The 17,691-nt window shown below is 43.6% G+C and overlaps 1 protein-coding gene across 2 annotated transcripts in view; it reads left to right on the plus strand.

Moving 5' to 3' along the window:
- The window catches only part of ARHGAP26 (Rho GTPase activating protein 26), a 304,706-nt gene that overhangs the window by 166,615 nt on the left and 120,400 nt on the right, over positions 1-17,691 (plus strand). For both annotated transcript variants that reach the window (XM_034778903.1, XM_034778904.1), the window contains exons 15-17: positions 9,406-9,493; positions 11,843-11,901; positions 17,193-17,298. In XM_034778903.1, coding sequence (XP_034634794.1) covers positions 9,406-9,493; positions 11,843-11,901; positions 17,193-17,298 — 253 coding nt within the window. The remainder of the gene's footprint in view (positions 1-9,405; positions 9,494-11,842; positions 11,902-17,192; positions 17,299-17,691) is intronic.

Below are 17,691 nucleotides of genomic sequence, written 5' to 3' on the forward strand. Positions count from 1 at the left end.
CCTTTCTTGTTATTAGCTTTCCCCATAGCAGGTCATAAAAGAACCCTGCTGTCAATCAGACTGCAACACAGCCATTCTAACAGTTGGTCCGAGTGTGAAGGGAATAGTGTAGATTAACTGGATGGGGATAGCAAGTGTGTGTGTTGGGCTTAGCTGCTGTGGGATTGTGGGGGGCAGTGACTGTTCCATAATTTCATCTGGTTTTTCAATAGACCCCTCTGGAAGAGCTTCTTTATCTGTAGATGAATGTGGGAAGGACAAAAGGGGCTGACATTGTTAGGGCTCTGTGTCTGACCAAGGAGGCCCAACCCAGTGTTTTGAAAATGTCCACTTGAGACAGAGTCCTAGTCAGGTCTTCAGACGTCCCTCCCACCTCGGAAAGGTTTTGCCTGTGTGAAGTTCAAGGCTACTGTTCCTCTCTGTGATGTATGCTGAACAGCCTGATGATGTGACACCATCTCCTTCCCAGTTTCTACTTTGTGCTAAGCCCCTCTGCATTGCAGTCTGCCTTCTGCTTTCACAATTCCATTGCTCTCACTATGAAGAATGGAGAGCTACAAATCCTGGGTGTTTTGAACACTAAAGACAAGCACAACTGAATAGTGAGATACAGTACTTCAGAGGTCAGTGCAGACCTCTGGGCCCCAAATCTCATTTAATGTAGCAAGGTGGGGGGGCATTGTCTCTCCACTCTGCTCTGCCACAAACCTCAGGGGTTGCAAGTCCCTCAATCCCATTCACATTCACATCCTATCAGCCAGCAGTATCAGCAGTCATGGCTGACCCGCTGCTGCCCCTGCCAGCGTGTGGGAGTGACTCTCTGGAATCAAGGTAGGGGCATTCCTCTCTTCACTACCTATTGAAAGTCTGCTGTCTCAGGCACCCACCTATGCCACATACCCCTATTGCTGGTCCTGTTCATGTGGCAGTAGCAATGTACAACAGGAGCCAAAGAGTTTAAGGTTGATATATCAATGCAAAAGTGCAGCAGAACTTAGAACACATACAGCTGCGCACACAAGAGAGCAGTTCAGTACTTTTTTTCGCTCTGAAATGTGAAATGAAGCCATGACAGGAGGATGTTTCCACATGGGTTTCCAAAGAGGTAACCTGCTGTAAGCTGAAGCATGTGGTTTTCAGCCCTGTTTCAGTTGGATTTACAATTTCATTTATTGCTTTAGCTTTAATAACTCCATAGGGAAAAATACCCACCCAGAGCGCCAAGCACTCTAGACATGCATGACAAGAACACTTAAGAAAAGTTGTAAACAGCCAGTTAACGTGGTAACATTCCAACCCCATCTCATGGGCCTGGTAGGCCCAATATAAATTAGCAGGTGTCTCTAACTAGTAGATGTCTGTAATTGAATATTTAGTTATTTGTTCAGTGCCTTATTGTCACATTCATCACTTGGTTTCTCTCCCCCTTCTCAATCTTTGATCCTCCTCCGCTTTTTCCCCTCTGCATTTTCTCCTTACAACAACTCCAATTTCCAATCCTGTGTACTTCATCCCCACCCCTATCTCCAGGCTAGCCACTAAAGTGATCAGTGATTAATTTGTTTAATGTTGACACTGAAATTTCATAATTGTGCTTTAAAGTTGATAGTCCAATGAGGCTAACAGGGGACCGAGGCGGTCACACCTGCAAGTCATTGTTCCAGGCTCCCTGCAGACTAAGACAGACACCACTGCTTCAGTCACACTCTGTTCATATTTGGAAGCCTATCTCTGCAGCCATAAGGCTATTGTTTTAATGAAAGGTTATCATAGGTTATGGAGAATCTGAATATGTCCTATGGGCCATGTAACTACCAGGGCCGCCCAGAGGATTCAGGGGGCCTGGGCAAAGCAATTTTGGGGGGCCCTTACGTAAAAAAAATTTGCAATACTATAAACTACTATAGTCTCGTGGGGGCCCCTGCGGGGCCTGGGGCAAATTGCCCCACTTGCCCCCCACTCTGGGCGGCCCTGGTAACAACATCATCTGGGCTGGATCTATCTCATGGGTCATACGTTTGCCAGCCTGGTTCAAAAAAGCATCATGTACTGGCCACTGGCAAACATAAACTGCTACTTTGAGTGCACCCACCGCACAATCTGATCTAATATGCCAGGACTTCTGGTTTTTTGTTTTGTTTTGTTTTTTAACCAGAATGCTTAGTGTTAAGAACTATCAACGCATTTGGAATTATTGTCTCCACACAATGGGCCAAATCATGGCCTCTGTTCTGCTCTCTCAAATAGATCTGTTTCAGTATAAGTTTCCCTGGCTGTAACAGATGGCTGGATTTGGCCCTTTGTGGGTTCTTTAGTGCTGAGAGGAATCAAAGGTTTTGGCCACCATCCAAAAGCATCATCTCCTTAGTAGCTGAAGACACTCCGTCTTTGGCCTCGTGCCTCACAACGTGGTGATCTAGTCAGTGTTTGTGTCTTGCCTGCCATGTCTTCATTAGCTGCTGATGTCTGAAGCATAGTAATGAGGCCTAAGCTCGCTGGCAGGCTAGATGATTAGGGGTGTCACCCAAGTAGGTGTTGCAAGGTCATTTATTTTAATCCCTGTTGCTCTTCAATATTGTTATTGTCTGGCTGGAAAAGGGCATGTCCTGACCTCCTCATGTTAACAACAGAACCCAAGGGGAGTATCTTTGCTGAGTACCAGCCTCCAGGCAGACACAAGCTCTCTGTAAAGGGACTGCCGAACTGAGCTCTGCTTTTTCTCTCCCTCCTCGTTCGCCTCCCTGCCTTTTTTTTAGGACGTCATGCGTTTAAAGTAAAAGCAACATCCTGCTCAAAGGTTGACTATTCAGATCAAAACCTCATGAGCTAAGGAGCCAGATTTTGCTTACAACTTCAGGTTTCCGTTATATTTAGAAATGAATGTGGTCAGCATTAATGATTCACATACAGATTAAATGGCAAGTGGATCAGGTTTCAGAGAGCAGTGATTGGTGTAAGTGGCACACTACCGTGGAGGCCTTCAGAGTGACCCTTTTCTATAGAAGGTGCTGTGCTGCTCTGTGCTCAGAGCTTGGAGGTATTTGCAGATAGCACTTTGCATTGGCAGCAGCTGCATTAGACTCAAATACGGTACCTGCCACGCTCTTGCTGTGGGACTTGTGTACCAAAGGCAAATGATTTGCTCCTCAGTTTCCCTACTGGTGAAATGGTGAATACCTCTCTGTCAGGGTTCTTTTGAGGCTTAATTCATCAACATTTGTAAAGTGTTTATATTTCTTTAGCCCCTGCCATTAAATGTCTCCAAAGAGTTACTTATTTATCAAGCACAGCTGTTTTTGAAGCATTGTATTCAGACATGCACACAAACACAGGATAGTAATAGAACCAGCATGCAAATCTGTTCTTTAGAGGCGCCTTATATACATGGTGGAGTATAACATATTGAGTGATCCTACTGATCCTTGCCAATGTAGTCAATGGTGAGTGGGGTTTCCTATAGCCATGATGAAACACCTTTATGGCTGTTTTTGAAACCATCTTAATGTCACCCAAGTGGTGATTAAAATTAGTACATGATTGTATTTATCATAGAGAAAGTGGTGAGGAATTGAAATAACAGCAGCGGTGACTAGTACTGTTCCCCTCCCCCTTACATCTCCCAGAAATTTACTAAAGACATTCTGCAACATTGGCTGCAGTACTTCTGGGAAAGATGTCATTGGATAGGCTAATCGGCATTTCAGACACCATCTGGAAGAATCAGCCTCTGGGGAGCAGCTGTGCCATTGTATGCAAGTGTCTCGCTGTATTTCCATCAGAGTGCTTGTTTTTTCCAGGGTTTAATCATTCTTAGTCATTTAACTTAACATCAAGCTGAACGTTTGCGACCCCAGCTAACTTGATTCTCTGTGCCATGGGAGTTGTTCTCTGGTTTTTCTTCAGATCGTATAAATCTATGCCTGGGTGGGCAGACTCAGGATTGGAGATGATGCCTCGCAGTTCCTCTCAGTCACCAGTGCTATTGTCTACAAAAAAACCCAAAACGAAACCCACATCCTGACTTCTGCTGATCTTGGAATTTGTTGTGTTTGGGGCTGCCTTGTTTTTCTTCAGACGACCACCACGTGATCCTTTAAATCAAAATATCAATCTGTCCGTTTGCTTATTCATAACAGCTGGGACGCAGTGGAAGCTCCATGTTGTGGGACGTTTATGCTTAGGCAGGACAAACCCCTAGTAAATGTGCATGGGAAAGGATCTTGCATTGGCTGGTATGGTGGTGGGGGCGGACAAGTTGACCTCTTCCATGTCTGTTGTGATGAGGGGTTCATAGAAGAAGAAATGTTCATGCTTCTACTTCCCGTTATTGTTCACATTCATCTTTGCTGTGTTTGTCTGAACATACATCTTGCTGAGTCTTCTCTAAGTTGCACTGATATAAAAAACCTTTAACTTCTGCACATTGTGACCATATCAAGTTATTTTTAACCAATAAAAATTGTCTCCTTTTAAAAAGCAAGTCAGATGGCAAGTCACACTGAAACTGATTAGGAAGGATTGTGTTTGTTTGTGTGATGTCTGTGTGACACACACTTGATTTTTGTCATTAATACAGATTTTTTTTGAATGTTTATCTTTTTCACTACCCCTTTTGATGTTTTTTTTCTTTAAAATAAACCCATGGCCATGAAGGAAACCCGAACTCTTTTTCAATACAAACTTTTAATTGCTTTCAAAATTGCACAGTTTTTACCTATTGTTTTAAAATTCAGGAACATATTTTAAATGAGTGCAGAAAAAGTAACCATTGAGTTGAATCCAGGGAATGATAGAGGGTAATCAGCTGCACCCAGTAGCGTGCTGTTTGACTTTACTAGTCATTATATGCTTCGGAATTCTATGTTTCCTGCAGGCTGGCAGTCAAGCACTTTTTCAATTGCATCAAAAAGACCTGCTCCAGTTTTCACTGAGATAAATGGAAAGACTCCCATTGTCAGATCAGGCTCACTTTCTATTCTCATGCATATCTGGGTTGTTTGCAGTCAGTGTCCCGAGCTTGTAATCAAGGCCTAGGGTTTTATTTATCACTCTTCAATTAATATAGGAAATTAATATAGTCAAATTCACCTACCAATCGTTAAGAAATTGAGAATTAAATTAGACAATAAATGAACTCAGAAATGGAATGCAAACAAGCACAAAAGCAACAGGAAGCATGTACTTGTGCCTGCAAGAGGAACTTATTCATGGCTTTCCCCTTCTCAAAGAGTGACCAGACAATGCTTTTTGATCCTTACCTGGAAGAGCCAAGATCTTCACTCATTGTGCAGATTCCATACCTGAGCGTTTACCTGGGTTACCACCACGGTGCCAATTAATGCAAACGTAATGGTGGTTTTTAATGTCATTTGGTTTTAATTGTCAGTGACAGTTGTCATGATGATCTCTGGAACATGGACAGTTGTCTGCTAGGAACTGGACTGAAAATGCCCACTCACTTCACGTAGGTCACTGAACAGCCACCTGACGGTAACTGATTTGAGCAATCCTTTAGCCCTGTAGCACTGAAGTACAAAATGCTAGAAGTCTGCAGGAAGAAAAAATGGTTCCTGCCTTTTTCAATCGTTATTTTACTGTAATGGCATTAGGATGTTTCACCAGAGCTTCTACAGAAACTGATAAAATACTGCCTTAAATATTGTCTGACTACAAACAGTGACTTCGAAACAGCCCTCGCTTCCTGATCTAGTTGGAAGCTTACAGAGATCAGAGAAGAGGCAGCATGACTCCAGGTTTCTAAAAGCACAACTTCCTCTGCAGTTGTTTCAGATCTTGGGTTTTGGAAGTAAACATTTTGCTGGCCAAAGCCTCGTATTCACTCCGTGCAGAACAGCTGCATGTGTTTTGTTTTGTTTGTTTGTTTGTTTCTTAACAGTAATTTTAAATAGAAATACACAAAGGGAAGGGAGGCCCACGGAGGAGATGAGGGGAAGGAGAGGAGTAAGTAGTGCTTAAAAATAAAAATAGAATAAATGAACAGGCTCCTTCACTCCTGATAGGTGCACCATATTGAGCTCAAAACCCATTTTGGCCCCCATATGTTGTTGCGGTGTCAGGCCGCATAGCCAACTAGAGAATTCCCCTGACAGAGACATTGTGAAGACCGCAAAATGAATGCCCCATAAAGGCCAGTGTAGGGGGTAGGCCAGGGTCTGCAGATGGTGGGGGTGGGGAAGGTGCTGTGTACTACAGAGGTTCTCAGCAGATTGGGTTGAGTGGCTAAGTTACTTTGGGAGCCATTTCAGCTCCTGAAGCAGCCCATGCAAAATGACTTTTAAGCCACTTACCTCCCCAGTCCCCCAACTCTTTCCACCCAATTGCAAAGTTTATATTGTGTCTCTACAAGGTGCAGCACAGAATCGCTCCCTGTGTTTCTACACTGCCGAGGAGCCAAGAGGGTCTCCACTGATGGCCTCTTATTTGAGCCCTCATGATGCCAAGTGTAGCAGCCTGTCTGGGTTGGGGATAACTGGGCCACGCTTTCCCACAGAGCCTGGGAAAGCCTCTCCTAAAATCATCCAGCAGAGGGTGTGGAAGAACCATTTACAGCCGTTCATTTACCTGTCGTGTGTGGGTGTGTGCGCCAAGCTGCTTCCACAGTCTTCCTGGTCCCTGCTGGGTTGGGGGAGCCAAACCTGGCAGTCTCCATGAGTGGCAGGTAGTTGCGCCAGTGAAAACAGAGGCAGTCACAGTGCTGAGGACCCAGAAGGAAAACAGCATTGCCACATGTTCCCTTCGTCTTCAGGGCCGAACCAGGCTCTGTTAGTGCTATATGCAGCCGGCCCTAGGAGCTGCCAGTGGGGAAGGAGCATTCCTTTGGCAGGGAGGTAATAGTGGACAGTTGGTCTTTGTGGGCTGGAGGAAGGCAGCCATCCACAGCCTCATTGGGTTCCCTCCGTGTGTGTCCAGGCAAGCCGGAGGAAGATGTTTTTGTATGTCTCTTTGGCCAGAGGAAAGGGCTGGAGAGTAGCCACTCACCACGGCGTAGCTGGAGAAGCCTTGGGAAAATGAGCACCTTGACATAAAAGGTGAGCTGCTGGTTCACTCTGATCTGGCCACAGTTTGCGCAGCGGTTTTTTCCCCTCTCTGACTGGTGCAATGGATCATCTCTCCTCCTGTGCTTTCATGGTGGCATGTGAAGGAATGTGTGGATTTGGGACTCTCAAAGTTAAAAACAGCCCGGGGGCAGGCCTGGTGGTTAGTACTTTGCACTGCCAAGCAGGAGGTTGGCTGCCGCTCCTAGCTTAGGCGTCTCACTTTCTGGGCTGCTAAGTGTTGAGCCCAGTGAGTGCCTGGAAGAGCTCCTGAGTCTGAACTAACCCTTCTTGGGCAAAGATGGTGGCTGCAACATCAGGAATTAGAAGGTGAAGGGCAGAGTTAAAGCTGCCCAGGGCAGAGGCATGCATGCACATGTGGAGGGCAAGGATCAGCGTGGGAAAGGAAACTGCTGATATGAATATGAACATACAGCACTTAGAGACTGCCAGAAGTGTTTAATTTGTTCCCAGGTAGGCTCTGAGGATCAGAAGAGTCGAACTCCCAGCATACCAGAGAGATCGACAGGGAGGTGCAGAAATTGGCAGCCCTTTTTGAAAACAAAGATTGCTCAGGAGTCTCTGGACAGGCTGGCCTGGAAATGAAGTATATTAAAATGGATGTGCTTAAGCTCTGAGAAACTTGCCTCATATTGCTATAAAAAGCCTTCTAGCCTGACTGTTATTTGAGTCTTTTTTTTCTTCTCTGTAATGTTACATAACGTTTGTTTGGTTGGAGGCCTGGCGTAGGAGAAGGCTAAATAGCTGGTTTACTAGATGTGGTTCATGCAATGGCTTGCACATGTGAAACTTGCCAATTTCTTCTCACTTAGAGCCAGGCTCTGTCTTCTGTTGTCTTGCTGTTTGAGCGAGATTGACCCTAGAATTAAGAGAGTTGAAGTAATATTTGACATCTCTCCAGGGCTTGCTCATGTTGTGGAAGTTCAGAAGTTTTTGTAAATCTCTGCATGTGACTCCAGGGATGGGGAGGGATGAATCAGACATTTAAAAAATCTTTAAGGATGCCAAGGAACGGTCTGCTGAGAAGAGGATGTAGGAAACTAATAGAATGACATCAAGAGGCCAGAGGTGAAAAAACAAACCAAAATATGATTTTTCTAAGCCGATAACCCGCCCGCCCCGTGCTGCCTTCCCAGACTCATTGCTCTACAACATTTAAAAATAGGGTTTGGTATTTCTCCCCTCACCATGATACAAATAAAGTAAACAAGAATACCCTACATTCTCCATTACGCGTATACCTATAGAGAAAGCTGACCACGTACAAGCTTCCTTGCTGTAGAACTCTGCCAGCAGGGCCCCTGAGGATGTTTGCAGATGTTCCTGCTTTTGCAAGCCAATGGGAACTTTATGGCCGGAGTTCTCCCTCCATCTTCTAGCAGCAAACGTCAGGCTGGCAAAAACACTCATCTGGCAACAGGTTTCTGGAGTGGCAAGCTAGGGTCTACCAGGTCAAGTGACACAGTGGATCATTTGCTGACACGCTGCTGTGCCAATGTCCTGCTATGTAGTGCTGTGTGCGACAACTTTGTTTCCTCCTTTTACTCCAGCTGCAGAACAAAGGGGGTCAAGCGCATGTATAATTTCCTCAGTTGCCAGCAGGGCTAGGTCTAGTGGTGGTTCTGCCCTGGGCAAGCAAGCAAATGCCTGCCTTTCGCAGCCAGCAGTGTCATATGCACACAGTTATTGAATGTCCTATTGCCCCTGTTATTTTGTTGCCATAGGCACTTGCCTGCTTTAATTGTATGATACAGCTGGCCCTGGTTACTAGTGGTCACTGTGCGTTCCCCACCACTAATTTGTACTGCTGTGTGCCCAAATCACTTGCCAGTCATTTAGGCATGCCTTGCTGCCATTGTCCTTATATTATTTTGATGTATTTATTTATGCTGCAATTATGTCCCAAAGTCTACATTAAACGGCGTGTGTCTAGTCTGTCTGACTCTGTCTGATATTGTTCTGCTTCCATCACTGTAGTATCTAAGCACAGCAGTGTCTTGAAACCTTTTTTATTATCACGCTTGAAACAAAAGCATTGGTCCCATCACTCATGAGTGATGAGTACCTCTTCTTTTTGCTTTTGAACATATGTAAGTGAGTCCTAGTGTCCAACCTGCGGTCACCGTCTTCATCCATATCCTTGTAAGCAGGAACAGCTCTCAAGGCTCAAAAGTATTTGCTGGTGTTGCTTATTTGGAGACACCATTGAGAAACTGGGCAGTGGGATTTTCCTTCAGAGCTAACCCCACAGGAGTAACTTTGGAGATGATTACGTTGTTTAATGTGTTCTCTTTGAGCCACTCATTCTTTTGTTGCCTTTCTTCCCTAGATCCCAAAACAGCCTCTGAAACAGAAACGGACATCTGTGCTGAGTGGGAGATAAAGACTATCACCAGTGCACTGAAAACTTACTTGAGGTAGGGGAGAAACGCCTCCTGTGTTATATGTCTCCACAAGTGTGTTCTGTAGTGTCCTGGGGATAGCCTCACCCACTACCCAAGTTTCTTGACAGGGGAATGAGTTTAAAATAACTAAGGAAAAGACTGCTCTTAAAGAATTCACCTTGGCTTTTCCACTGAACCCCATGCATGCTTGGGCAGGACTTTGGGAGTTTACTGAATACTGTACAAATGCTAATGTGTAGGTTCTATTTTGGTCAATTTCACGGTCATAGGATTTAAAAAATCATAAATTTCATGATTTTAATCTGAAATTTGGCCTTGTAATTGTAGGGGTCCTGACCCAAAAAGGAGTTGGGGGGAAGGTCACAAGGTTATTGTAGGTGGGATTGCGTATGGCTACCCTTACTTTTACGCTCCTGCCGCTGGCGGCAGCGCTGCCTTCAGAGCTGGGCAGCTGGAGAGCGGTGGCTGCAGGCCGGGAGCCCAGCTCTGAAGGCAGAGCCGCTGCCAGCAGCAGTGCAGAAGTAAGCATGGCCTGGTATGGTATCGCCGTCTTTTACTGCGGAGCTGCTGCATGCAGAGCTGAACCATCAGACAGCAGCCGCCACTCTCCGGCCACCCAGCTCTGAAGGCAGCGCAGAAATAAGGGTGGCAATACTGTTACCTCCCCTAAAATAACTTTGTGACCCCCCGCAACTCCCTTTTGGGTCAGGACCCCCAATTTGATAAACACTGGTCTCCCCTGTGACATCTGTATAGTATAGGGTAAAAGTACACAAAAGACCAGATTTCACGGGGGGAGACCAGATTTCACAGTCCATGACGTGTTTTTCATGGCCCTACTCAGGTGGTACAGCCGTAACTTATGAAAGCTTATTCTTACGTATCTTACTGTTAAGTTTGTCTCTTGATTCAGGCTTTTCCCTGTAAGCGAAGACACAATGCATTCCAGTATGCTGCTGTCTAGCAAATCTGTTGTCCTGATGGCTTAGTGGAAGAAAGTTCAGTGTTAGTTTGTTTTTCCAAAAGGACCATGAAAATTCATAAGGCTTTCTTTGATATCTAGGCATAGAACTGTACATGTGGGTACAGTCCAACCACACGAAAATTGATGCCATTGTTACAATTGGGTTATCTTCTATTATTGTATAAGTATAACATGTAACATCATTTACTGAAGCACTAGTTCAGAGAAAGAAAACTGATACTGTGGAGAGGAATGTTAGAGCCAACATCACACTATTTCCTTTGGTACCGCCTTAAAATTAATTTCTTCCTGTTAGTTATTTAGTAATAAAGATATGCAAGGATTTGTCAGTAATGAATAAACTACAAACTTCTAATTATGGGCCCCTTCGCATCCCTAACCTTCATTTTAATTGCATTGCATTATGCATTGACAGGTAATATTAGAGATGGGATGAGCTGTTCACAGACTGGTGGTTCCTAATCCAAAAAGAGGGATACCCATTAGTTTGCAAGTAGCAATAGCTATTCCGTTATGCCGAACATGCTGCTACCTGCCATGTCCGTATTTTTAAAGCATAAGAAAATGAAACAAAGTCCAACGTGGATGACAAATGTAGTTAGGTTGGTCAATGTCAGCCTGGAAGGTCACAAAGCCAGCACATAACTTTGCATAAATGGCAATCTTTGCTCCAGAGAGTTTCTGAACGGTTAGCACAGGAATAAAGTGAGAGTATGAGACACAGGACTGGAATAGTAGGTCATTTCACAGGTCAGGACTGAAGTATATAGGCAAATCTGAGAGAAGCCCATGACTAAAATATCAGAGAAGCTGCAGGACAGGATTGTGATCCATTTTAAGATCTGCACAGAGAATTAGCACAGCACTACCATGTGCCATGCATAGCTTTAGCCAGTGCTCTTGGTCTCTCGTTTTCATCAGCACCAAAGTTTACACAAGCTTTCCTTCAAAATACATATTAAGATTTCCAAGGCATGGGTGGATGTGGAAAATTCATTATGGAAATGATGATCGTTAGAATTTTAGTGCTGTTTTCTGTGACACATTTTAACATCGAGTCACTTAGTATTTTGTTTATATATAATACAAGGTTTTAAGAATTTATAGGGAGGTTTGGCCTGTGTTATTTCTTTTATATATCTTGGTAATTCTGAAGTGGTAGTTGATTCAATTAAAGAGAGGAAAGGAAGACAAAAAAAAGGCCCCTCTGTATATTATGTTTTTTCTGATGAGAGGAAACTAGTTAGGAAAGTTGGTATTGCTTAGCTGTGTCCTTTATGATTTAAGAATGGGTTTATGGGAACAGCAGACTCCAAGCTGCTTTTCAGTGATTATTTTATTGCTCAATTGTGTATGTTTTCCTATTCCTATTCCAGAATGCTCCCTGGACCGCTCATGATGTACCAGTTTCAAAGAAGCTTCATCAAAGCAGCAAGTAAGTTTTTGTGCATGTGTGCTTGTCACAACCTTCTAAAGAGAAAAATTCCTTTGCAAACAACCGAATGTAACCCCAACGCCAGTTTTCTCCCACTGAACTCCTGATGCAAGACAGACTTTGGTAAATGCTGTAAAACAAAATCGGAATTGAGATGCAAGGTGCATGTTGTTGGGTGTACTTTTTTTTTTTTTTTTTTTTTTTTTTTTTTTTTTTAAAGAGTCTAGATGCTGGTGGATGGGAAGTGGGAGGAAAGCATATTGGTACCACAGATGGGTTATTGGAGTTCTAATTAGTTGTATTTTTCAGTCCTAATGTCATGAAAGCATAGCTGTGTATGGGTGGAAGGGACCATGAGATCATCTAATCCAGACCTCTAGGCTGAGGCAGGGCCAAATAAACCTAGACCAACCCTGACAGGTGTTTGTCTAACCTGTTTTTAAAAACTCCACAACCTCCCTTGGAAGCCTGTTCCAATGCTCAACTATTCTGGTAGTTTGGAAAGATTTTCCCAATATTTAACCTAAATCTGCTTTCCTGCACATTAAGCCAATTACTTCTTGTCCTACCTTCAGTAGACACAGAGAACAGTTGATCACCATCCTCTTTATAACAGACCGTAACATATTTAAAGATGGTTATCAGGCTCCCCCTCAGTTTTAACCTTTCCTCACAAGTCTGGTTTTCTAAACCTTTTATCCTTGTTTTTTTTTTTTTTGCCAGCCTCTGTACTCTTTCCAGTTTGTCCGCATCTTTCCTAGTGTGGCACACAGAACTGGACACATTTCTCCAGCTGAGGCCTCGCCAGTGCCAAGTAGAGCAGGACAATTACCTCCCATGTCTTAAATATGACGCATTCCTGTTCATACACCGCAGAATAATATCTTTTTTTAGCAACAACATCACATTGTTGATTCATATTCAATCTGTGACCCACTATAACCCCAGATCCTTTTCAGCAGTACCTAGCTAGTTATATCCCCATTTTGTACTTGTGCATTGGATTTTCTTCTCCCTAAGTGCAGTGCTTTGCACTTGTATTTATTGAAATTCTTCTTGTTTTCCAACAAATTCCAACAATTTCCAACAAATTCTCCAATTTGTGAAGGTCATTTTGAATTCTAAGCCTCCAAAGCACTAGAAACCTCTCCCAGCTTGGTGTCATCTGCAAATTTTATAAACATGCTCTCCACTCCAAACTCCAAGCTATCCAAGTCATCAATGAAAATATTGAATAGTACCAGACCCAGGACAAAGCCCTGCAGGTCCCCTTAGATCTGCCTGACCAGCTCCCTCCCCGTTTGACAGCAAACCATTGATACTCTTTAAGTATGGTGACAAGTTTCAGAGTGGTAGCCGTGTTAGTCTGTATCAGCAAAAACAATGAGGAGTCCTTGTGGCACCTTAAAGACTAACACATTTTGGGGGGCATAAGCTTTCATGGGCTAAAACCCACTTCATCAGATGCATGGAGTGGAAAATACAGTAGCAGGTGTATATATACTCACTACATGAAAAGATGGGAGTTGCCTTACCAAGTGGGAGGGTCAGTGCTAATGAGACAATTCAATTAACAGTAGAATACCAAGGGAGGAAAAATCACTTTTGTAGTGGTAATGAGGGTGGCTCATTTCAAACAGTTGACAAGAAGGTGTGAGTATCAGTAGGGGGAAATTAGTTTTTGTAATGACCTACCCACTCCCAGTCTTTATTCAGGCCTAATTTGATGGTGTCCAGTTTACAAATTAATTCCAGTTCTGCAGTTTCTTGTTGGAGTCTGTTTTTGAAGGTTTTTTTGTTGAATTGCCACTTTTAAGTCTGTTATTGAGTGACCAGGGAGACTGACGTGTTCTCCTACCGGTTTTTGAATGTTACAATTCCTGATGTCAGATTTGTATCCATTTATTCTTTTGCATAGAGACTGTCCGGTTTGGCCAATGTACATGGCAGAGGGGCATTGCTGGCACATGATGGCATATATCACATTGGTAGATGTGCAGGTGAACGAGCCCCTGATGGTGTGGCTGATGTGGTTAGGTCCTATATTGGTGTCCCTTGAATAGATAAGCAGACAGAGTTGGCACCAGGGTTTGTTGCAGGGTTTGGTTCCTGGGTTAGTGTTTTTGTTGTGTGGTGTGTAGTCACTACTGTGTTTTCCACTCCATGGTCAGCCCCCAGGGCCGCTGGAGCAGTGGCCGCCACCTCCGGAGCAAAAGCTCGGGACCGGGTCAGCCCCTGAAGCTGGAGCAGGAGCAGCGGTCAGGTCCAGAGTAGCCCCTGGGACCAGTGGTCACCTACCACCACAGGAGCAGCGGCCGGGCTGGGTCAGCATCGCAGGAGGAGTGGTGAAGCTGGAGCAGTGGCCAGCGGTCAGCCTCCAGCAAGTTCCGACTGTTAGTCTTTCCTCCCCCTTCTGCCCCCTGGGGTAGTTTTAGTAAAAGTCACAGAGAGGTTGCAGGATTCCGTGAATTTTTGTTTATTGCCTGCGATCTGTCCATGACTTTTACTAAAATACCCCCATGACAAAATCTTAACCTTATTTATAACACTGATGTCTAGGGCTTCACGAACATAAGTTGTACCACTTTAATTATACTGGTATAATTAAAGCAGTACAATTCTAGTGTGGATGCAGCTATACCAGTATAAAAGTGCTTATACTGGTATAGCTGATTTCCGCATAGCACCTTCGTATCAGTACAACTGTGCTCCCACTAGGGGTTGTATCACAATAACTACTTCAGTTAAAAAAATCACGCATCCTAATCAAAATAGCTATCAGTATGAAATCTGCGTGTAGATCAGATTTACAGGTGACAGTAGCACTTATTAGGCAGCGCTTCTCCATTAATCTAATTCAATCTGTGCTATCTTCAGAAGTCTCTCTCTATCATCCTTTCTTCCACTGCTTTTCAGTAGTCCTACTGTTTTACCATTGAGGTTCATAGTTCTGATCAGCTGTTAGGTAGCAGTTTGGTTCTAATTGCAGTGGAGATGCTCCATGAAATGAATCCCCCACTCATTTAAGCAGAGATAGTGACAAGTGGATGTTAGTCATTGAAGTCTCATTATAGAACACAGATGCATACCAAATTCCTACTACAGTTATAGGAAGGGTTGCTACAACCACCTACTGAGATTGCCTGTCACTTCCCATTTTTAGCCCCTGTTTTCAGTTGCCTATAATTTTGTCACACTTAACAGTTTGAGCACAAATTTGCCATGAAGTGTGTACCTCGGGCTGATTTTTTTTGGAAAATTTCAGCTAAAATGGGTGCTGCATTTCTGAGAATGAGGCAAGGGAAAAATAAGGTGGTTTTTTTGCCCAGGCTAAAAAGTCCTGGTTACCTTTTCTTTCAAAAGCTCTAGTGCCACCATACTTTTTAGGAGGACTTGAAATTTGATAAGGGATGTCAGTCGGTGGCTTTTGTGTCAGGGTTGTGACTTTTTGCTCTCCCTATGAAAATCTGCCCACATTTAGCCAAGTTGTAAGCCTTTCAGAAATTGTAGCTCTTACATGCTCAGTGGAGACTTTTTAGATTTTAGCCTCTAAATTCGCCAAAGATTCATCTGGTATAGGCATGCTCCACCCCCTCACCTCACAGGAGTGTAACGAAAATAAGTTCACTAATATTTGAAAAGCACTCGGAAATGAAGTGATGAGTCTATAAAGAGAAAAGTCTATGAAGAAATGAACAATTCTATCTTCAGTACAGAGAGGGAATAGTGCTCAGTAAACAAGTCCTGGGGCCACACATTGTTCAACGAGGAGAAATCAAAATATTGAATAGTTGCTCATTAAGTGCACTGTATGAGGTATGGGCTCTGTTTGGTGTGTGGATTTAAGTTGCAGACCTTGGTAGATCTGAAGCTGTTCAGTGCTGTTCTGAGGTATTGAATGGCGTTTGGGACCAGGAATCAGGACTCCAGTTCCCTTATTTCAACACTGTCACTGACCTTGGGCAAATCACTCAAATTCTCCATGTTTCAGATTTATTTCTGTGAGGTTGGGTGTTGCCTTCTAAACTCACAGGGCCATTGTGAGGTTAAGTTAATTGTTTGTAAAGAGTTTAGCATCCTTGAATCTCAAAACAAGAACCAGGTATGTAGCTGCTGATATTGCTAGTATTTCATTTGGTACATTTATGTGCTGAACTGACTCCATTTGAACCTGCCCTTTCTAGAAGGGAAAGGGAGGATGAAATACCCAATGGAGGGCTTTTAATAAGGTGGCTTCCAATGATTTTATCACCAAAGGCCTCATGCTATAAATGAAATGCAAATATTAAGATATTTCCACTTTTGTGAATGAAATAAGGATGACCAGTTGTCAAAACCTTTCCAGTTATCGGGCTAAAGTTACCCTTATGGAGATTGAACATTTATCATACAAGCACATTCAGGTGCTTTCTGTGTTGAAACAAGCCAAATGGTAGCCACTTGAATTACAATCAGCCTGTTCTCCGGTCGCAAGTGCCTTGGCTTTGCTTGGCATTTTGTCAGCCTCCATCCTCAGTACTTTAGTTCACCCCCTTTGGTTTGCGTGTCCCTTTTTTTTAGACACTCGTATTCGTAATGGGAGACTACATGGGTAAAAAGAAACCTTAGAATTTTGAGGCCCCACAGTGCAGCTGAATAGAGAGATGATGCAAAACCAGGGCTTCAAGCTAGAGCTGGTCAAGGAATTTTTCTACAACTGTTTTTTGTTGGAAAATGTCAATTGCCACAACCAAAATTTCTCATGGAAATGTGCTAGATCTGACGAAGGTTTGATCAGGAAGGTTTCTCAAATCCAGAACCGAGGGGAGGGGAGAGGGGAAACAGAGACAGACGTTCCCCATCACCTCCCAGAATAGCCTGTAGCCTGGTGATTACAATGTGGAAGGTCCAGGTTCAAGTTCTTCCTCTGCTAATTTCACTCTCTCCTGTGGGAACTGTTCCGCTTAGTATAAATAATTTAAATATTCCCCGCAAGATGGACTTAAACCTGAGTCACCTGCATCTCAGTTGAGTGCCCAGTCTGTCTGGTGCAACAAATATTTAATTATTTATCCTAAATGGAACAGGTCCAACAGGAGGGATTGAGAGACAGAGACTGACTCTGTAGCTCGGCTATTGGCCATTCTTCTGATCTCTGAAATCTTGAAAATCTTCACGGGATTGGCGAACCATTTACTACCCGGCTGTATTGAAGACACCTACATCTCTGATTGAATCTCTGTCCTGATCTGGGTGGTTTTTATTAAAAAAAGCAGGTAGCAGATGGAATAGTTTCTTGTTTCCCAATGCAGAGCTGGAGAATCAAGAGTCCAGAATCTCAGAGATCCACAACCTTGTTCATCGGCTCCCAGAAAAAAACAGACAGATGCTGCAGATGCTCACGAACCACTTGGCAAAGTAAGTGTATGGCTTTGATATACTTTCTTTTTTCCACCATCCCTAAAAGTTAATAGTCCGAGAAAAATTTCTTATGTGTGTGGCGTCTTGAGTCGGATCTGACTGCATTCCGGTAACTGAAAACCTATGTGTGAAAGAATCATTAATGCAAAGAAGGACATGGAGAAGATGCAGTAGGAAAGAAATCCTAGCTTTCTGACTGCTGTATATGATCACTCAGCATTTGTGGTGCTTCAGTCTTCATTAACCACTTCATTGCTGTGTCGTTGTTTTAGATAGAATGCACGTGCTGTGCTGATGAAAATGTACCATTGCTTCCAATGGCAGGTTAATAAGTGATTGTTGTACAGGGGTTGCAATGGAGAAGCCATAGTAATGGGAGTTAAAAGCAAA

Source organism: Trachemys scripta, chromosome 8, assembly GCF_013100865.1.
Source record: "Trachemys scripta elegans isolate TJP31775 chromosome 8, CAS_Tse_1.0, whole genome shotgun sequence".
NCBI classification, from domain to species: domain Eukaryota; kingdom Metazoa; phylum Chordata; order Testudines; family Emydidae; genus Trachemys; species Trachemys scripta.